General features: G+C 48.3%; 1 protein-coding gene across 1 annotated transcript in view; it reads right to left on the bottom strand.

Moving 5' to 3' along the window:
* Window positions 1-13,258, bottom strand: part of STK24 (serine/threonine kinase 24) — a 125,701-nt gene extending 112,443 nt beyond the window's left edge. Inside the window, exon 1 of the mRNA XM_058744321.1 lies at window positions 12,883-13,258. Coding sequence (XP_058600304.1) covers window positions 12,883-12,924 — 42 coding nt within the window. The 5' untranslated portion in view covers window positions 12,925-13,258. The remainder of the gene's footprint in view (window positions 1-12,882) is intronic.
* Between the last annotated feature and the right edge of the window lie 4,005 nt (window positions 13,259-17,263).

Raw genomic sequence — 17,263 nt, 5'->3', positions numbered from 1 at the left:
CAACTTCTGACCAGGAGTGCTACAGCACAAGCTTTTTAAAGGCTACTTACTGATAGATTACAACAAAGAAAAAAGAAATTAACACACGTTACCGGCCCACACATTCATTAACATAAACATACACACACGTTTATGTTGGTGGTGGGCTGAAGGGAGGGATCAGGTGGATCCTTGGCAAAACTGCTTTTCAACTCAAAACTGTTTTAACCTATGTAATCACTTAAAAACATGGCCTGGGGCTCCTGGGTGGCTCAGGCACTTGAGCGTCTGACTTCAGCTCAAGTCATGAGGTCACAGTTCATGAGTTCAAGCCCCGCATCTGGGCTCTGTGCTGACAGCATAGATGCTACTTGGGATCCTCTCTCCCCCTCTCTCTGCCCCTTCCCTGCTTGCATGCTCTCTCTTGAAAATAAATAAGGGTTAAAAAAAAAAAAAAAATGACCCTGCTTCATGCCTAAGCAGAAATGAAATTGCAGCCCCCAATATCTACAGTCACACCCTGGGCTGCTGGTGCTAATGACCCCAGGCCCCTTTGGGAGTGTGAGCTGAGACCACCACCACCGTCAGGTGTGTCCCCCTCCAGCCACATTCCACCTCCCCCCCCACACTTGGGAGACAAATACAGGCAGCCTAGGTAACTACAATGAGGCAAGGCCACGTAAGCACCTCGCTGATGGAGAAAAGCCCTCAGAATGACACAAAGTCTACTTTTAGAAAGACTTCAGATTCTTCACTGACAAATGAGAGAGAGGAACCCAAACACCACAACTACCCTTCCTGACACCAAGTCAGACAAAAAAGTCACCACCCCCCACAGCCACAATCCAGAATGCTAGGAAGCCACTTAAAAATAATACTGGAGCATGGACAAAATCTTTAAAAGTCCAAAAGAAAAAAAAAAGTGGGAATCAAAGTGCCCAAGGTACCATCTCTTATCAGGCCTGGACTGGTTTCATAGAAGCCATAAACACAATTTGACCCTTAGGGAAACAGGGGCCTCCAGGGCAGGACCTGAGAGGCTCGGTGGCAGGACTTCTGGTGTAAGGAAGACCACTACCACCACCAATGCTGGCATCAAAAGTTAGGACTCTACCCCCAACAGGGCTGTTTTCAAGCTGAGGGGCCCTGGTTAAGCCTCCTGAACCTCAGTTTTCCCATCTGTAAAACCGGTGTCCGAGCCCTTCCATGCCGGGCAAGGGCCTTGAGGGTTGCCCGAGGGCCTAAGCTGCCCACCAGAGCCCTACCCTTGAGAGGAAGGCCAGATAGGTTCGTCCTACTCCTTCAAGGCTTCCTTCCACGAAGAGCAACAAATATTTACTTTCTCAACTGATCAATACAGCAAAGCCAAAGGCACCTTTACTATTCAGGGACAGGAGCAAGAGGAGAAAGAAAAGCCGCCTACCGGTAGGAGCCACTGAGGAAGTGAGTAACTCTTTGTACGTGACGCCTTTTCTTCTCTTTTTTTCTTTTCGAATTACCTCTCAAGTAATGTTTGCTATGATGAGAGTGCATCAAACACAAGGAAACTCAAACAATACCTTTCTTCGCCTGGCTCTCAGTTCATCAGGAGTTCAAGAGGCAATTTAACAACTATAACCACGCTACACATAACTTCAAAAATTATCCTACGAGAAACTGCTCAAGATAACTGCTAACCAACATCCAGCCCCCAAGTTCCGGGTTACTTTTCATTTTTCCTCAGTGATTTATCACTGTAAATTCCTACCCGAAGAAAGTACTTGGTTCTTAAGTAGGAAATCATTCTAGGGGAACGTCCCAAAGAGCTGCCTTCCCTGTTCATAACGCGGGGTACTTAAGGAGCAGCGTCGGGCCAGGCGTCAAGGCTGCAAGGGGCAGGGAGCGAGCGGGGACCCCCCCATGGCCCTCAGTCCCCAGCACACGATTCTCTAATGTGGGGCTCTGCCATGTGTCGCCACAACACCCCGGCGGCCATTCAACACCTGCCCGTCTCCCCCCACGACCTGGCCGACCACCACAGAACCCATGGCCTTAACGGACACTGCCCCCACCTGCCCCCTCCCCCAGGTGGCACGCACTCAATTCCAGGCCGCGGGCTGGGCCCCCCAAACCTACAGCCACCAAATAAAACGCTTCTCCCAAGAGTTACACGGAGGCTCCCAGCAATGTTTCTATGCCCACACGATCCTAAGACTAGAAAATGGGGCACAAAGTGGAGACAAGCAGGTTGGCAGCCCGAGTTAGGGAAGTGGAGGTCACTGTTGGGGATATGGAAAAACAGGCATGTATTTACATCATCACTGACTTACAGAGAGAGAACAGAAGGCACACTCTCCTGAAGGGAACAGGGCCTCGGGAGTCCTTCCCGGCGCCAGGGTGCTGCGAAGTCCTGACCGTGGAATTCACATTGTACTCTTCCTGTTCATTCATTCATCTGTAACAACTGGAGAGAGGGACGTCCAGGTAGAGAGCGTCTACTCTGGTCAATTCTGAAATCCCACTAAAACCATAATGAAAGGAGTTTTCTTAAAAGGCTAAGACTCTTGCCTACGAGGAGGGGAAAGAAGACCAAAAGCAATGAAATTCCAGAAGTGGGAAGAAAGATAGAAGGAGGGGGAGATGCTAAACTTGAGGTGGAGAGAGCAGAGAACCAAGCCCATTCGCAGCGCTGAATCCCCACAACTCAGGAACCGGCAGCATCTAAAACAAGGAATCAAAGTCAATTAACGAAGTGGTTAGACACCCAGAAGGCCTTCCTCGCTCGGAGCCAGGCAGCTGCCACGCCTTCCCAATCAAGGAACTAGGGAAAGCACAGTCCCCAGAAAGTAAGCTGAGGGTGTCTGGAGCCAGCAGCAGCAGACACAGCTGAGGACAGAGGCGTTGTGCTAAAAAACGGGGGATCCAAGCTACCTGCACCCACACGCAGTCCTTCCCCTCCGCCCAGTGCTCCGTGGGCATCAGGCCTCGGGAGGGAGAAGGGGGTCGGCCCAGGGGAGCATCAGGTGTGGGCAATAAACGGTGCAGACAGGAGCAGGTCAGAGGCTTCTCCCGGAAGGTGAACTGCATAAAAAGCTGAAAGAAACTGACATCAGCCATTCCTTACCTCTCGCGTCAATAGAACCACCTGGTATCACTGAGGTTGGAAAAGTTCCATTCAAGGGCTCAGATTTCCAACCAGCTCAATTGTTCCCCCACTCGTAAATACATTGGAGGGTGACCTCTACCATTAGAAATAAAGACCACAAGAGGCACCTGGGTGGCTCAGTTGGTTAAGGGTCTGACTTCAGCTCAGGCCGTGATCTTGCAGTTCATGAGTTCGAGCCCCCCGTCAGGTTCTGTGCTGACACCTCAGAGCCTGGAGCTTTGGCTTCTGTGTCTGCCCCTCCACTGCTTCTGTGTTCTCTCTCTCTCTCTCTCAAAAATAAACACTAAAAAAGGAAAGAAAGACCACAAAAGGGGCACCTGCGTGGCTCAGTCGGTTAAGCATCTGACGCTTGATTTCAGCTCAGGTCACAATCTCAGGGCTCATAACTCTGGGCTCTGTATGAGGCTCCATGCCGACAGTGTAGAGCCTGCTTGGGATTCTCTCTCCATACCACCCCTCGTAAAAAATAAATTAATTTTAAAAAAATATTAAAAAAAAAAAACTAAAGACCACAACCAAGAGGGGAGAAAGGGCTGTGGAGGAAGATCTATTCTGAGCAGAGACAACGTAACTGCACTTAACATACCCAAGGAGGTAAGAGCAAATATTTCAACTGAAACAATAAAAGAACATTCAGAGAACCAAAAAGAGCTCTTAGAATTTAAAAAACAAGAGCAGAAATACTCATTTAAAAGAGCTAGAAGAGGGGCGCCTGGGTGGCGCAGTCGGTTAAGCGTCCGACTTCAGCCAGGTCACGATCTCGCGGTCCGTGAGTTCAAGCCCCGCGTCAGGCTCTGGGCTGATGGCTCGGAGCCTGGAGCCTGTTTCCGGTTCTGTGTCTCCCTCTCTCTCTGCCCCTCCCCCGTTCATGCTATGTCTCTCTCTGTCCCAAAAATAAATAAAAAACGTTGAAAAAAAAAATTTTAAAAAAAATAAATAAATAAATAAAAAATAAAAGAGCTAGAAGAAAAAGCTGAAACAGTCTCCCAGAAAGCCAAGTAAAAAGACAAAGAAATAGAAAATAGGTTTAAAAGGGTAAAACTACCAGTCCAGGAGGTCCAACATCCAGATAAGAATTTAAGGACAAGAGAACACAGAAAGATATGAGCTGCCGGATTTAAAGGGCTTCCTGCACGAAGGCATGTTATTTGTGAAAACTGAGATCACCAAGAAAAAATTCAGATCCTATTAGGCTCAGGAAGAACCGAAGAGCTCACCTACACAGAATCCAGTACTGGTGCGGCACTGAGTTCTTCGACAGCAACAATGAAAGCTAAAACACAGTGGAGAAATGCTTTCAAGATCCTGGAGGAAAATAATTTCCACCCTATGACCATGCCAAAATACAAACGGAGAGGAAAAGAAAAAGAAACTTTCAGATACCCAGGACCTCAAAAAACCCATCTCCCTTGTACCATAGTCACAGAAAGGCCCCTCAAGATATGTTCCACCCACAGCATGAACCAGGACAGACAATGACAGGAGACACAGAAAACAGGCCGCCGGAAGCAGCGCGGGGAGTCCCACGTATGAAGGGAGAGAAGACCCGCGATACCAGCAGAGGACCAAGTATGGAAGACCACCAGTCTACAGGGAGGTCAGAAGGCTCTCAGGAAGAGTTCTCCAGGAAGGTGACATGGATAGCCTGTCCGTCTGCTCTACTTGAACTTCCGCAGGGAAGATTTCAACAACTGTGCGAGTGCTGGTTGAATAAGCTATAAATACTGCTACAGACTCAATGTCCGTGTCCTCCCAAAATGCATATGTTGAGCCCCAGTGCCCTATGGGATGGTTCTAGGAGGTGGGGGGTCTTTGGGGTGATTAGATCATGAAGGGAGAGCCCCCAGAATTGGGACAAGTGCCCTTAGAGAAGAGCCCAGACAGCTAGCTCCCTCACCCCCTCTGCCACGTGAGGACACAGCCAGACAGACCGTCCATGACCCAGGAAGGGGCCCTCACCAGACACAGAATCTTCCAGAGCCTTGACCTGGGACTTCCAAGGCTCCAGAACTGTGAGAAATAAATGTTTGTTGTTTAAGCCACCCAGTCTATGTACAGTACAGTACGTTGTTACAGCAGCCCAAACTAAAGCGATTATTTAAAAAAAAGAAAAAAAAAAAACTTTCAGAAAAGATTTGAAAAAGAATCCTGGTTTCCTAATGGCTGGGCTGGGAATGGGGTTCCAGTCACACTACTCTAAGCAAAGTTACAATGTAACTACACTGGGGAGCCGGGAGAGAGGTGCACAGGTGCCTGAAGGAGGCAAAAACTAAAGCCTCACTTCAAGTCCAAAGTCCACAGATAATGCCCAAAACTGGAAGGGAAAAAAAAAGTAACAGCAATTTTTAAATGTTCTTTATAAACAAAGTGGAAACAACAATCAGCTAAGAGAGATCAAAAGGGCTGCCTGGTGGGGGGGGGGGGGGGGGGGGAGGGGAAGGCCAGGGGCAGCGAAGTGCTGTCTTCCCAAATAAACCTTATAAAGCCATTTGACTCGAAATCATGTGCACAACCTTTTAAATAAAAACTAAACAAAAACCCTAAATAACTAAAAATGAAAGAAAGAATCTGGACCTATACGGTCCTTTCGAATCTCAGGGCCTAAAAATCTTTTTAAAAATAGTAAGAGGCTTAAAATAATAGGAACACAAACACCAGCTACGTATTTCGTAAGCATTAATACAAAACTCAAAATGTTCCCACAGTTTATTCAGATACCAATGGGCACTTGCACAGATAAGGTTCCTTGTACTGACCATGAACCCTCAAGAAAACATAACAACCCTCAAGAAAACATAATGGAAGGTCTCTAAAGTCAACAATGCTGTTCCCAGGGGTAGGGCAAACCAGTGCCTTTGTAATCCATAATCTGGGATGTTTTTATACTTTGTGGCAAGCAAAGGTACATCTTGTTTTATTTTTCTTAATCTGAACCTTGGAAGCCAGGGAGCCATTTATGACTAGGAAACTCCATACTCACTCCAGGAACCAGGTATTATAGTAGCCATGTTCTTTTTCCCAAAAGCATTTGGCACTAAGAGTTTTAAACATATTGCACTGCAAAAAGATGAATGATGGGAAATGACTGGCCCAAGGACAGCAGTTGACCCTAAACAGCAATAGAGGAATAAGAGAGTGCAACCTGTTTCCGGCACTCAGTCCTGCTACAAGGTTCCATTAATGATAACAATGCGGGGCTAAAGCATTAAAAAAAAAAAAAAAAAAAAAAAAAAAAAACCACAAGGGTTGGGTGGGTGTGCTCCATTTCCTGCAGGTACAGAATTCCCAAGCAGGCAACTCTGAATCACTGGGAGACTGCACATGGAGCGCCAAGGGGCATGTTTCTCAAGAGACCCTCAGGATCCTGGACCCTGGCTTCAGGATGTCTGTAAAAATACACTAGAAAAAAGCAGCAACTGCCAATGGGCTCATTTCTTCAGTCACTCCTTACACTACATCTTGCACCAAGGTCCTAGAAATACCATTCAACTGGAAAGCAATGTCAACCCGCATCAAATACGCGCGCTCGGCTGTGCACATGAGGGGCTCCAAGAGGAGCAGAAGAGTTCTATTACATAAAGGAGCAAGAAAGCAAGGATGGCGGCCGCCTGCCCGTGCAACAGAGGGGACGCTGTGCGTGTTAGCAGCCTAGAAAAACCCAACCTGACCAATTTCTACTGGAAGGTCATTTGGTTCTATGTGAAATACTATCAGGAACGTTCCCCTACCTGTAATTACAACCAAGATGTCCTGGGCTCCTCCCAGCTATATATTTAATTTTAATTTTTAAAAATCTTCTTACGACACTGCCCACCCAAAATACATTTTTAAACAAAACAAATCCTTAACGTTGTTCAATCCTGGTGAGAGAGGAAAAGAGGGAATATAAAATATTCAAATGGGTATTAAAAAAAAACACATTTAGGCAACTAACAGTAACAGAAAACTGGCTTTATTTTCATTATTACCGTTAGCATAGAACAGAAAAAAGGATCAAAAGCAGGAGGGATGAGAGACAATAAAAAACTATTAAATGTCGGGGCGCCTGGGTGGCGCAGTCGGTTAAGCGTCCGACTTCAGCCAGGTCACGATCTCGCGGTCCGTGAGTTCGAGCCCCGCGTCAGGCTCTGGGCTGATGGCTCGGAGCCTGGAGCCTGTTTCCGATTCTGTGTCTCCCTCTCTCTCTGCCCCTGCCCCGTTCATGCTTTGTCTCTCTCTGTCCCAAAAATAAATAAAAAACGTTGAAAAAAAAAAAATTTAAAAAAAAAAAAAACTATTAAATGTTCACTGAGAGTTCAAATTACCAAGATTTGAGATCAATCTTGCTAAAAAAAAAGAAGTACACCTTGATGGGCACCTGGCGGGTGCAGTCAGTGGAGTGTGCAACTCTTGCTCTTAGGGTTGTGAGTTCAAGCCCCATGGTGGGAGTAGAGATTACTAAAAAAAACATATTTAAAAAAAAAATGTTTGCTGGTTTATTTTGAGAGAGAAACACCCACAAGGTGGGGAGAAGGACAGAGAATCTTAAGCAGGCTCCACACTCAGCGAGGAAGAGACCGATTGAGGTCGGCTCAATCGCACGACCCTGAGATCATGACCTGAGCGGAAATCAAGAGCCAGCAAGAGTCAGACGCTCAACCGACTGAGTCACCCAGGCACTCCCAAAATAAAAAATGTTAAAAAAAAAAAAAAAAAAAAAAAAGTCCACCATGGCTATCCTGTTGCCACCTGGACTCCCATCGCTCAGTCCTATCCACCCCAACTCTGGCCAGCCTTCCAAGTGGCAACCGGCATGCCGCAAAACCTAAACCCTCCAACCTGCAGGAGAGAAGGATTCCTCAAGCTTGGGACAGCACTTTCCCTACTACAGCCAGAACGCAGGCCCCCTACCCCAGGGCCCGCTGCTTCCCCAGCTCTGGAGTTCAGGCTAGCCCACATGAGCCCGCTTTCCATCCCCACGCCTGTCTGTGCCCTTTGTGTGTGAACAAGGGAGTGTGAACCTTTGCAGGCACACCACCCAGATCAGCTCCCCCTAAGCTGCTGACTTCCCAAGGACATGGCCGAAGGAGGTTCTCACCACCCCCTCCCACAACTCCTGGCACCACACTCCAGAGAAACGTGTTGCACGAATGTGGGCTCCCTATCTAGTCCAGCGTTCCAAGGCCCTAGACCACATTGCACACTTCAGCATCTTGCTCAAGGTGCTTTCAGAAGCTCACTCTCATAAATACCCTGAATGTCCGCACACTGTAACAAGCCAACCTTTCCCCACGGTACAGATGGCAACAGGCTGAACGTGGAGAGGCCTCTTCCATGGAAACAGGAAAAAAAATAAAAAATAAAAAATAACTATGGAAATGTGACACTAACAAGAAAAAAAATGCAAGAGCACTTAAGCCACAATTAAATGCAGCTGTCCTTCTGTTTTCCTTCATTTCCCAGATTTCCAGGGCACACAGGTTTCCCCAGGGGTAAGCAAGAGCACTGCAGAAAAGCTCCCAACTCATCCAAACTGACAATTAACTGTTCTGCTCACTATCCCAACATAAAGGAGCATTCTCAGCAAAGGAGAGGGAGAGAGGGAAGCAGGATGACGTTGACGAGTAGAAACTAAGTTTTCAGGCTACTCCTGTAAACCGTCTATACTTTCAAATATGGAAATACCTTAAATTAACAACATCCTCAAAACGTGCATAAGTTAACTCAGCTCTCCTACACGTGACCCTACCTAATTCAGTATTTTTCAAACCTGGGTCAAACCAATCAGCTGTGAAATCAACTTAGTGTTGCAACCAGGTTTTGTTTTCTTTTCTTTTCTTTTTTTTTTTTTTTTAACAAAATACATCACACAACAGTGTATCACAAGTAGTAAGGATCAGGACACTGTCTCCTGAAACTTTTGTTTCAGATCTTGACATAAAATATACTTCTGGGGCGCCTGGGTGGCTCATTTGGTTAAGCATCCAACTTCAGCTCAGGTCAAGATCTCACAGTCCGTGGGCTGGAGCCCCGAGTCAGGCTCCGTGCTGACAGCTCAGAGCCTGGAGCCTGCTTCAGATTCTGTGTCTGTCTCTCTCTCTCGCTCTCAAAAATTAAACAAAAACAAACATTAAAAAAAAAATCAGATTCTGTGTGTGTCTCTCTCTGCCCCTCCCCAACTTGTGCTCTCTCTCTCAAAAAATAAACATTAAAAAAGATTTTTTAAATAAAAAATATATATACTTCTTATGTGCATCACAAAACAGAAAAGCTTGGAATACAGATATAAATCTGTAATTCAAAATCTAATTCTTTTTTATCCACTTAGGCTAACTAAAGCTTGTTTTTCTTCAAATCTGAATTACACTGATTGAAACAACAAATGTTCAAGGACACGGAGTACATTCATCCACAAATCAACCTAATTTCTTTATGTCTATTTGTAGTTACTACATTCAGTTCATGACTTCTTATTTTCTCCCCTATGCTAATAGGAAACTGGGGTGTAGGAGGTAAAAAAGGAAACCCTAGCAACCTTCATGAAACACATTGAAAATATTAACTCATTCAGATGTCCAGTCCTCAACTCCTCACCTGGGACCTGGCACATGCGTGTTCAATAACGGTTCCTAAATGAATAAAATATCAACCTCGTATTTCTAATTTCTCGTATTTCTTCAGCAAACCCAAATCGAAATGAAAATAACCTTTAATGCTTGCAAAGTTAATAATAAAACAACAATACAGGGGCAGCTGGGGGGCTCAGTCGGTTAACCATCCGACTTCAGCTCAGGTCATGATCTCATGGTCCAAGAGTTCGAGCTCCACATCAGGCTCTGTGCTGACAGCTCAGAGCCTGGAGCCGGCTTCACATTCTGTGTCTCCCTCTCTCTCTGCCCCTCCCCCACTCGCACATATGCATGTGTGTGTGTGTCTCTCTCTCTCAAATAAACATTTAAAACAATATTTTTAATAAAAAAAATAACAAAGCAACAATACAGCATGATGAGCAGAAGTATGGTCGTGGAGACAGGAAAGATCTCGTTTCAAATCACACATTTGCCAGATAATATACTACCTCACCTTGGTCAGTTCAATTAGTCTCTGTTGGCCTCCACCTCTAGAAAAATGGCATAAATAATACCTATGCCTCAAGAGGTTCCAATAAAAATCTAGAAGGCACAAAAACGATTTGCAAGACAAGGAAAGATGATGTTTACACTAAAACGTCCTTTCATTCAGGTTTACTTTTTAAGTATCTTTATGATACTTAAATTCAGGCTGCCTGAATTCACTCGGCAGTCTGAATTTTTTTTTTCAGTAGGTTCCACGCTCAGTGTGGGGTCCAAATTGGGGGTTGAACTCACCACCATGAGATCAAGACCTGAGCTGAGATCAAGAGTTGGACACTTAAACCAACTGACCCCTCTCTGAAATGTTTAACCCAACTCCTTATAAGCCCTGTTCACAAGATGAGAGAGAAGAAAAGGGAGGAATGGGATGTATCAGGACAGGGCACAGAGGGGTTAGTACTTCTCTCTTGTTTTATCCCAGAGAACAGTCAAAGGCGGGTGTGCCTTTCCCTTAATCCTCAACAATTTAAGGAAAGCCTCCCTGGGCAGCCGCAACAGGCTAATTCAAAGTAGAAACTAAATGTGTTTGTTGTTTTTCTTCTTGGGAGAAGGGAGAGGAAAGGAATGTTCTTCCCCAAAAGGCACACTAAAAACAATTACACAGTTTGCAAATGTACTTAAGTACCTAAATGTCACAGGCCACCTCTGCACACCCCCCAAAACTGTGACAGCTGAAAATTCGGTGGTCTCCACCAAACAAAAACAGTTTCCTTGTAACAGAATTTACCTTCTCTTTCCAAGATGTTGGCCCACACTCTCGAAGACAAAAAAAGGAAAAACTGACAAAAAGAAGTGTTGAGAACAGACAGCCTTGGGGGACCATCTGATACTGACTTCACGGCACCAGCCAGCAGGGCTTTTAAGTACCTCTTTAAACTGATTCGCTTTCCACAAAGGCCCCATGCCTCCACTGTAAATTCTAAGTAAGGCATCTCTACCAGATTACAACCTGATTAACACTGTCAGTCTAAAGGAAATACTGATGAAAAAAAAAAACGTGTTTAACTCAAGAGGTCCTTCTTGCTCTACTGGTCAGGAATAATTTTTCACCCAGTTCACCCTGCCTTCCTGCCTCTCAATTCCAACCAAACTAAAGCAGGAACTTTAGGAAATACCAAAAAAAACCACATCTGATTTTTACCTAGCAGTCAGCAGAAGCCTAGATTTTAAATGCCTGCTGAGTTTAAAAGATCTTTAAGTGAGATTCAAGGACAGTTTTCTTCCAGTACACTCTTAAAATATTAAACTTTGTTACTCTAAAGAAAAAAAAAAACAAAACACACACATACCTCACGCTAAAATTCTGGTAGCTTCGTGTTCCTAGTTTTCTAGATTTCAAACCTGAACAATGAAATCCAGCTTTCTTTTTATCGTTACAGAAAGAGGGTGGGGATGATAGGTCTCATAAGATGGGGCAGATTCAATTCTCAGCCCCTAACATGCCAGGTCCAAACACCGCACTTCTCAGCCCTAACAAGCAAGGAAAGAAGAAAAAATGAGCCCGCGGATGTCTGTAAAATAACAAATAATCCACTTGGATACCGTGGTTGTTTTTTTAAAGCTCTTTATGCTCACTCGCTAAACTAAAACTGGGGCAGCAATACTTTAAAGACCTACTCTCACTGTTATCATGAGATTTTAATCCTAATTATTTTGCCACCATTTATGTGCCTACAAATAAGATAAATTAACGAGAGCCAAGTGGTTTTGTTTTTCAAAAGGCTAAAAACAGTCCCCAAAGGCGAAAAAAACTTTACTGTGTTCGCGTACTTTTGAAATTCAACTTCTCCCCCGTCCAAAAAAGTCACTGGTAAGCCAAGATACCACAGAGTAGCAACGGAGAGATTTACTGGGAAGGAGCTCGTCTGGATCCAATCAAGTCCCCAAGTGAAAGCCCAGTGTCCCGAGATCGGGCGGGTCAGCCTCGGCTCGGGACAACCGGAGTACACGCTGTCCGACTGATTCCTCCTTCCAGAAGGTTTGCAGGCTCGCACTTTCCCCTCAATTGGCCCCAGAAGGAAAGGCGCGGAGCAAAGGCGCTGGGAAGCGGGGCTGGCGGTCACACCTTCCCGCACCCCGCCCTGCCTCCTCCGCCCGGCCCGGCCCAGGACGAGTCCGGGCGCGCCCGGGGCTCCCCTCCCATCTCTCAACTTTATCGCCTGCTCGCGGGGAACGGGGCCTCCACCGCCCCCCGCCCGCGCGCAGGGCCCACAGACCCGAACGGGGCCTCCAAGGGCATTTCCCCCCCATCACTTCTCCCAGGGACCGGGCCGGCGCCAGGCCTGCGGCTCGGGAGGCGGCGTGCGGAGAGGCCAGCGGGGAGGGCGAGGCGGCCGGCTCCCCCACATCCCTGCCCGACTGCCCCGGCTCCCGGCCAGCGAGGGCGCCTCCAGGCCGCGGCCCCTATGTCCCTGCACACACACACACACACACCCCCCACGCTCCCCAGTCCCCGAGCCCCTGAGCCTCCGAGCTCCCGGGCCGCGGCGCCGGGCAGGGGCGCCCTGAGGGCTGGAGCGCGGCGCGGGAGGCCGGCGCGACCCCGGAAGGGGCAGCGTGGGGGGGCCGTGTTTACACCGCCAAGTTCCCCGCTTCCGCCCCGGCCCGCGCATCCCTCCCTCCCCTCGCGGCCCGGCTCCTGCCTACCTGCATGCCGGGCAGGCCCGACTGCACCGGGGAATGAGCCATGGCGGTCAGGACGGCCACTTCCTGGGACGGGACGGCCGGGCCGCGGCGATCCACGCGGGCAACGAGGCCCGCGGGCCGCGCGCAGCCCTCGGGCGGCGGGGGCGGCCGGCCGAGCTCGAGTCCGGCTTCGGCGCGGGGACCGGCCTGAGTCCGAGGCCACCCCAGCCCCGGCGGGTCCCGGGCCGGGCGGCGGGCTCAGCAGCGAGCGGCGGGCCGCGTCTCCATGCACCGCGCCGGGGAGGGGCTGCGAGGGGCGCGGGGACTCGCCGCCGAGCTGCCGCTATCGCCGCCGCCGCAGCTGCTCGGCTGGAGCCCGGCGGCCTGGGCCCGCGCGCGCTGGCCGCCTGGAGCCGGAGTGGGCGCGCACAGCCCGCCGAGCCCGCGAGCGCCGAGCCCAGCGCGCCCCGCCCCGGCCCGGCCCCCGCGCCCGCCCCCGCGGCCCGGCCGGGGACCCCGCCCCGCGCTTCCGGGAGGGGGAGGAGGCTCGCGGCCGCCCGGCGCCCTAGGCCGCAGCCGCCTGCGCCGCCGCCTGCCGGGCGGGCGGGGGTCCTGGCGGGGGTCCGAGCGCCTCCCGCGGGCCGTGCCCGGCGCCCAGCCGGCCGAGCGGAGCGGAGAGGAGGCCGGCAGGCGGGTGCGGGGAAGGGGCCTCGGCCCCGGCGCCCGGCGTGGGGAGGAAGAGACCGAGTCGGAGCTGGGGTTTGGCCGCGTACCCAACCCTCCTCCCCCCCCACCCCCCGATCTCGCCCCCACCCCGGCCCGGTCCGGCCCAGCGGGCAGGGGGCCCGGGCGGCGAGGGAGCGGTGAGTGCCAGCTCTGAACTCTGCCATCTTCTTCCTGCTGCAAACGAGCCCACCCCGCTCCATCTACCCCCAGGGAAATGGGCTCCAGGCGACCTCCCCGAGGACAGAGTCTGGGGCTAGGAGACCTCGGGAGAAGAGTGCCCCGCCGGGTCAGTTCAAAACTACCAGGGCGGAGCTGCTTCGGTGTCTGGGTGAAGTTTTCGACCAACCCCAGGAGGAAAGCGAGAGGGAAGAGGTCGAGAGCTGTTAATTCCCAGTGCTTTTGCTGCTTGAAAACAGCCCCACTTGGAATGCTAGGCGCTGAAACTTAATCACTGGGGGGCTGAACCCCACTATCTCCGGGCTCCAGTCCCAGGCGGGAGCGTCGACCCAGGAGAAAGGGGAAAATGGGGGCCGGAGGGGCAAGGAGGAAGGGAAGACAATCGAAGGAAACCCGTGTCTAGACTTATCCCGAGCCCTCTCGCCCTTTGTCTCTCTCTCTCTCTCTCTCTCTCTCTCTCTCTCTCTCTCTCTCTCTCTCTCTCTCCCCCCCCCTCCCTCCCTTCCTCCCTCCCTCCCTCCCTCTCTCTCTCCCTCCCTCCCTCCCTCCCTCTCTCCCCCTCTCTCCGCTGCCCGCAAAAGCCCCAGGTCCCCTCTGGGGACCAGTACTGCCTTCACTTTTTAGTGACTGCAGAGAAAAGAAGCTCCAGAAAGTATTTCACTTACAGTGACAAACAGTGGCAGCCACTGACGTGATCGGCTGCACCTCAGGTTGTTGGGACCAGGCATTCATTCATGCGCGTGAACGCCCATATTGCTGTACGAGGTTGGAGTACAAAAAGTGAGTCCCCCGGAGATCACGAATAATTGGAGGAAACTCTAAAGTCCTCCACCGAGGTAAGGGGTGTTTATCCTCTGATGTGTCCCGGTATCCTGAGAATTTCTGTTCCCTCTGGTGCTCTGGATCAGGCAGAGTGAGGTGCTAAAGCTTAATCCCCACATTCCCTTTGGAAATGTGCATGTTTTTCCTCAGGGTCCTCCAGGATACCTCCAGATACCTTCATGGTTGTCACTGGTACATCATCTTCACTGAGTTATGAAGCCCTGCCTTCCCCAAGCACTGCTAGGAGAATGTGGCAAATACAAAGTTTAGAAAAGCGTGAGCCCTGATAACCTAAGAGCTTACCATCTTGTGTAAATTTTGTGTACCTAGTAAATGGTACTGTCAGCTGCACTGACAGCTCGGAGCCTGGAGCCTGCTTCAGATTCTGTGTCTCCCTCTCTCTCTCGGCCCCTTCCCTGCTCGTGCTGTCTCTCTCTCAAAAATAAATAAATCTTTAAAAAAAATTTTTTTAATGTTCATACTCCTGGGGCACCTGGATGGCGCAGTCAGTTGATCGACTAACTTCAGCTCGGGTCATGATCTCACGGTTCATGAGTTCAAGCCCCACATCGGGCTTCCTGCTGCCCGCCTGTCAGTGCAGAGCCTGCTTTGGATCTTCTGTCCCCCTCTCTCTGCCCCTCCCCTGTGTGCGCTCTGCCAAAAATTTATAAATAAGTATTAAAATGTTCATATTCCTCAACCCAGAAAGGCTACTTGAAGTCACGTATCCTAAAGTTACAACCAAAAAGTATATTAGAATGGATACGAAAAGATGCATGTCGGGATAGCTATAATTGTGGGAAAACTAGGAACAGATTAAAATTTTAACAGATTTTTAAGTAAATGACAGTATTTTTATGCAGCAAGTACTACATAGTCATTAAAAATGATGTATTACAATATTTAGTAGCATGCAAAAGTATTTTCATTATCCATTGTTAAGAAAGAAAAACACAGGGTACAAAACACATGTATACCCTGACCTCAAGCTACTTCATATATATGAAGTTATATTTAAGTATATAATTTACATATTTATATAATGTTATGTGTAGATGCATAACCAGAGAAAAACCTGGAAATATATACACCAAGATTTAACAGTGGCTATCCTTGGAATTAAAGATGATTTGTTTTCAGTTTGTAATCAAGCAATAAAGACCATCATGCTAAAACTCTTTTGGGTTAGCTGTCAGGGCAATAACATGACAGCAAGACAAGGACGAAGAAACAGGGCAGTGGACAGAAATGTTTGGGCACTGAACTGAGGCATTACCATTGGAAAACTCTCAAACATTGGAGCCCAAATTGCATAACAAATAATGTTTTCCAACAAATAAGCCGTGGTGGGGGGGAGGGGAACATTGGACCACAATAACCTTGTATAAAAAGTAATCAGAATTCCATTTCATATCCAGAGGCTAGAGAGGCCGAGGGCATGTAGGTTATAATGGGATACGACTTATCTGGAAACAGTGGCTTGCATTCATTAGCTGGTCTATTTCCCTATTTATTTTTCCCTGTTATTTTCCCTGTTTATCTCCTCACCATGACTGAACTTCATTTCCTCCTTGGACCATGTTTATACCACTGAGCACGATTCTCCTTGAAAGAAAGGAAAGAAGCAAACCAAAAGTTCCTGGTCGTACTCAGTCATATACAGACATTACCCAGGATCCCCGGGGCAGTGGTCCTGTCCCTCTGTTTTAACAGAGCAGATGACTGACATCCCCCAGGATGAGATCCTGCCCAATTGCTTATTGCATCCATTCATCCATTAACACATTTTTTGAATGCCAAGTACAAGTCAGACATCTGGTTCGGCGTTGGGTCCATGAACACTGGCTCCTCAGGTACCTCTTATCCCATTCTAGGGAAATAATCTCCCAGAATCCAAACTTCAGAATTTTACTACAGTAACACAATTGATTACATTTAGAGTCGAAATAGCTCTAATTTCCACCAAGGAAAGAGGAGCATTATCCTGTCGTCCTCTGCGTCTTGTCACTTTGTCTCTCCACTCTCAACATATAATTACAACAGATCATCTACTACTGTAATTTCCGAAGGAAAGATTTTGAGGGTCTCCATAGAGATTATGCATTTTCTGGTCTCCATGGAGATACTTACTAACCGATGGAATTATTTTCATCCCCCGGCCCTCTTTGTCTTTTGTGTTGACTTAAGGATAAGAATAGGGCAATGAATTGTGATCTGACACATATTCAGGACCACAAAGGACATTTCCATACCCCTAGATAGAACCCCTCTGAATACAGAACCCTTGGTTGTTGATTCCCCCTAAGCCAGTGAGTAGTCTTAGCCAAGCTCAAAGAGCGCAGCCGAAAACAAGAATTCAACAATCAGTCCCTTCAATTCTCCTTCTGAGTTGAAAAGATAAACACCCCCAAATGCCACTTTATAAAGAGCAGCTAGGCAAGTAGCACATTAGCAATTTAAATGTACAGATTAAAGAAAGGGACTTACATGATGAACTTTAAAGAGAGAAATATGAGTAACTTGGATAAGTAACTAACAGAAGGCTTGACAAATTTCTACACATGTTCAGCAGGTGAAGACACAAAAGAGGAAGGCAGATTATTAAGACTGGTATAAAGAAGCATGGTTAGCCATAGTTGATGACATGACAGCAAGAAAATATACGCTAGAGCCCCAG

The sequence above is a fragment of the Neofelis nebulosa genome, chromosome 1 (assembly GCF_028018385.1).
Source record: "Neofelis nebulosa isolate mNeoNeb1 chromosome 1, mNeoNeb1.pri, whole genome shotgun sequence".
Taxonomy (NCBI): Eukaryota; Metazoa; Chordata; class Mammalia; order Carnivora; family Felidae; genus Neofelis; species Neofelis nebulosa.
Note: the sequence above shows the minus strand (reverse complement) of the source record. Positions and strands in the feature narration are given on the sequence as shown.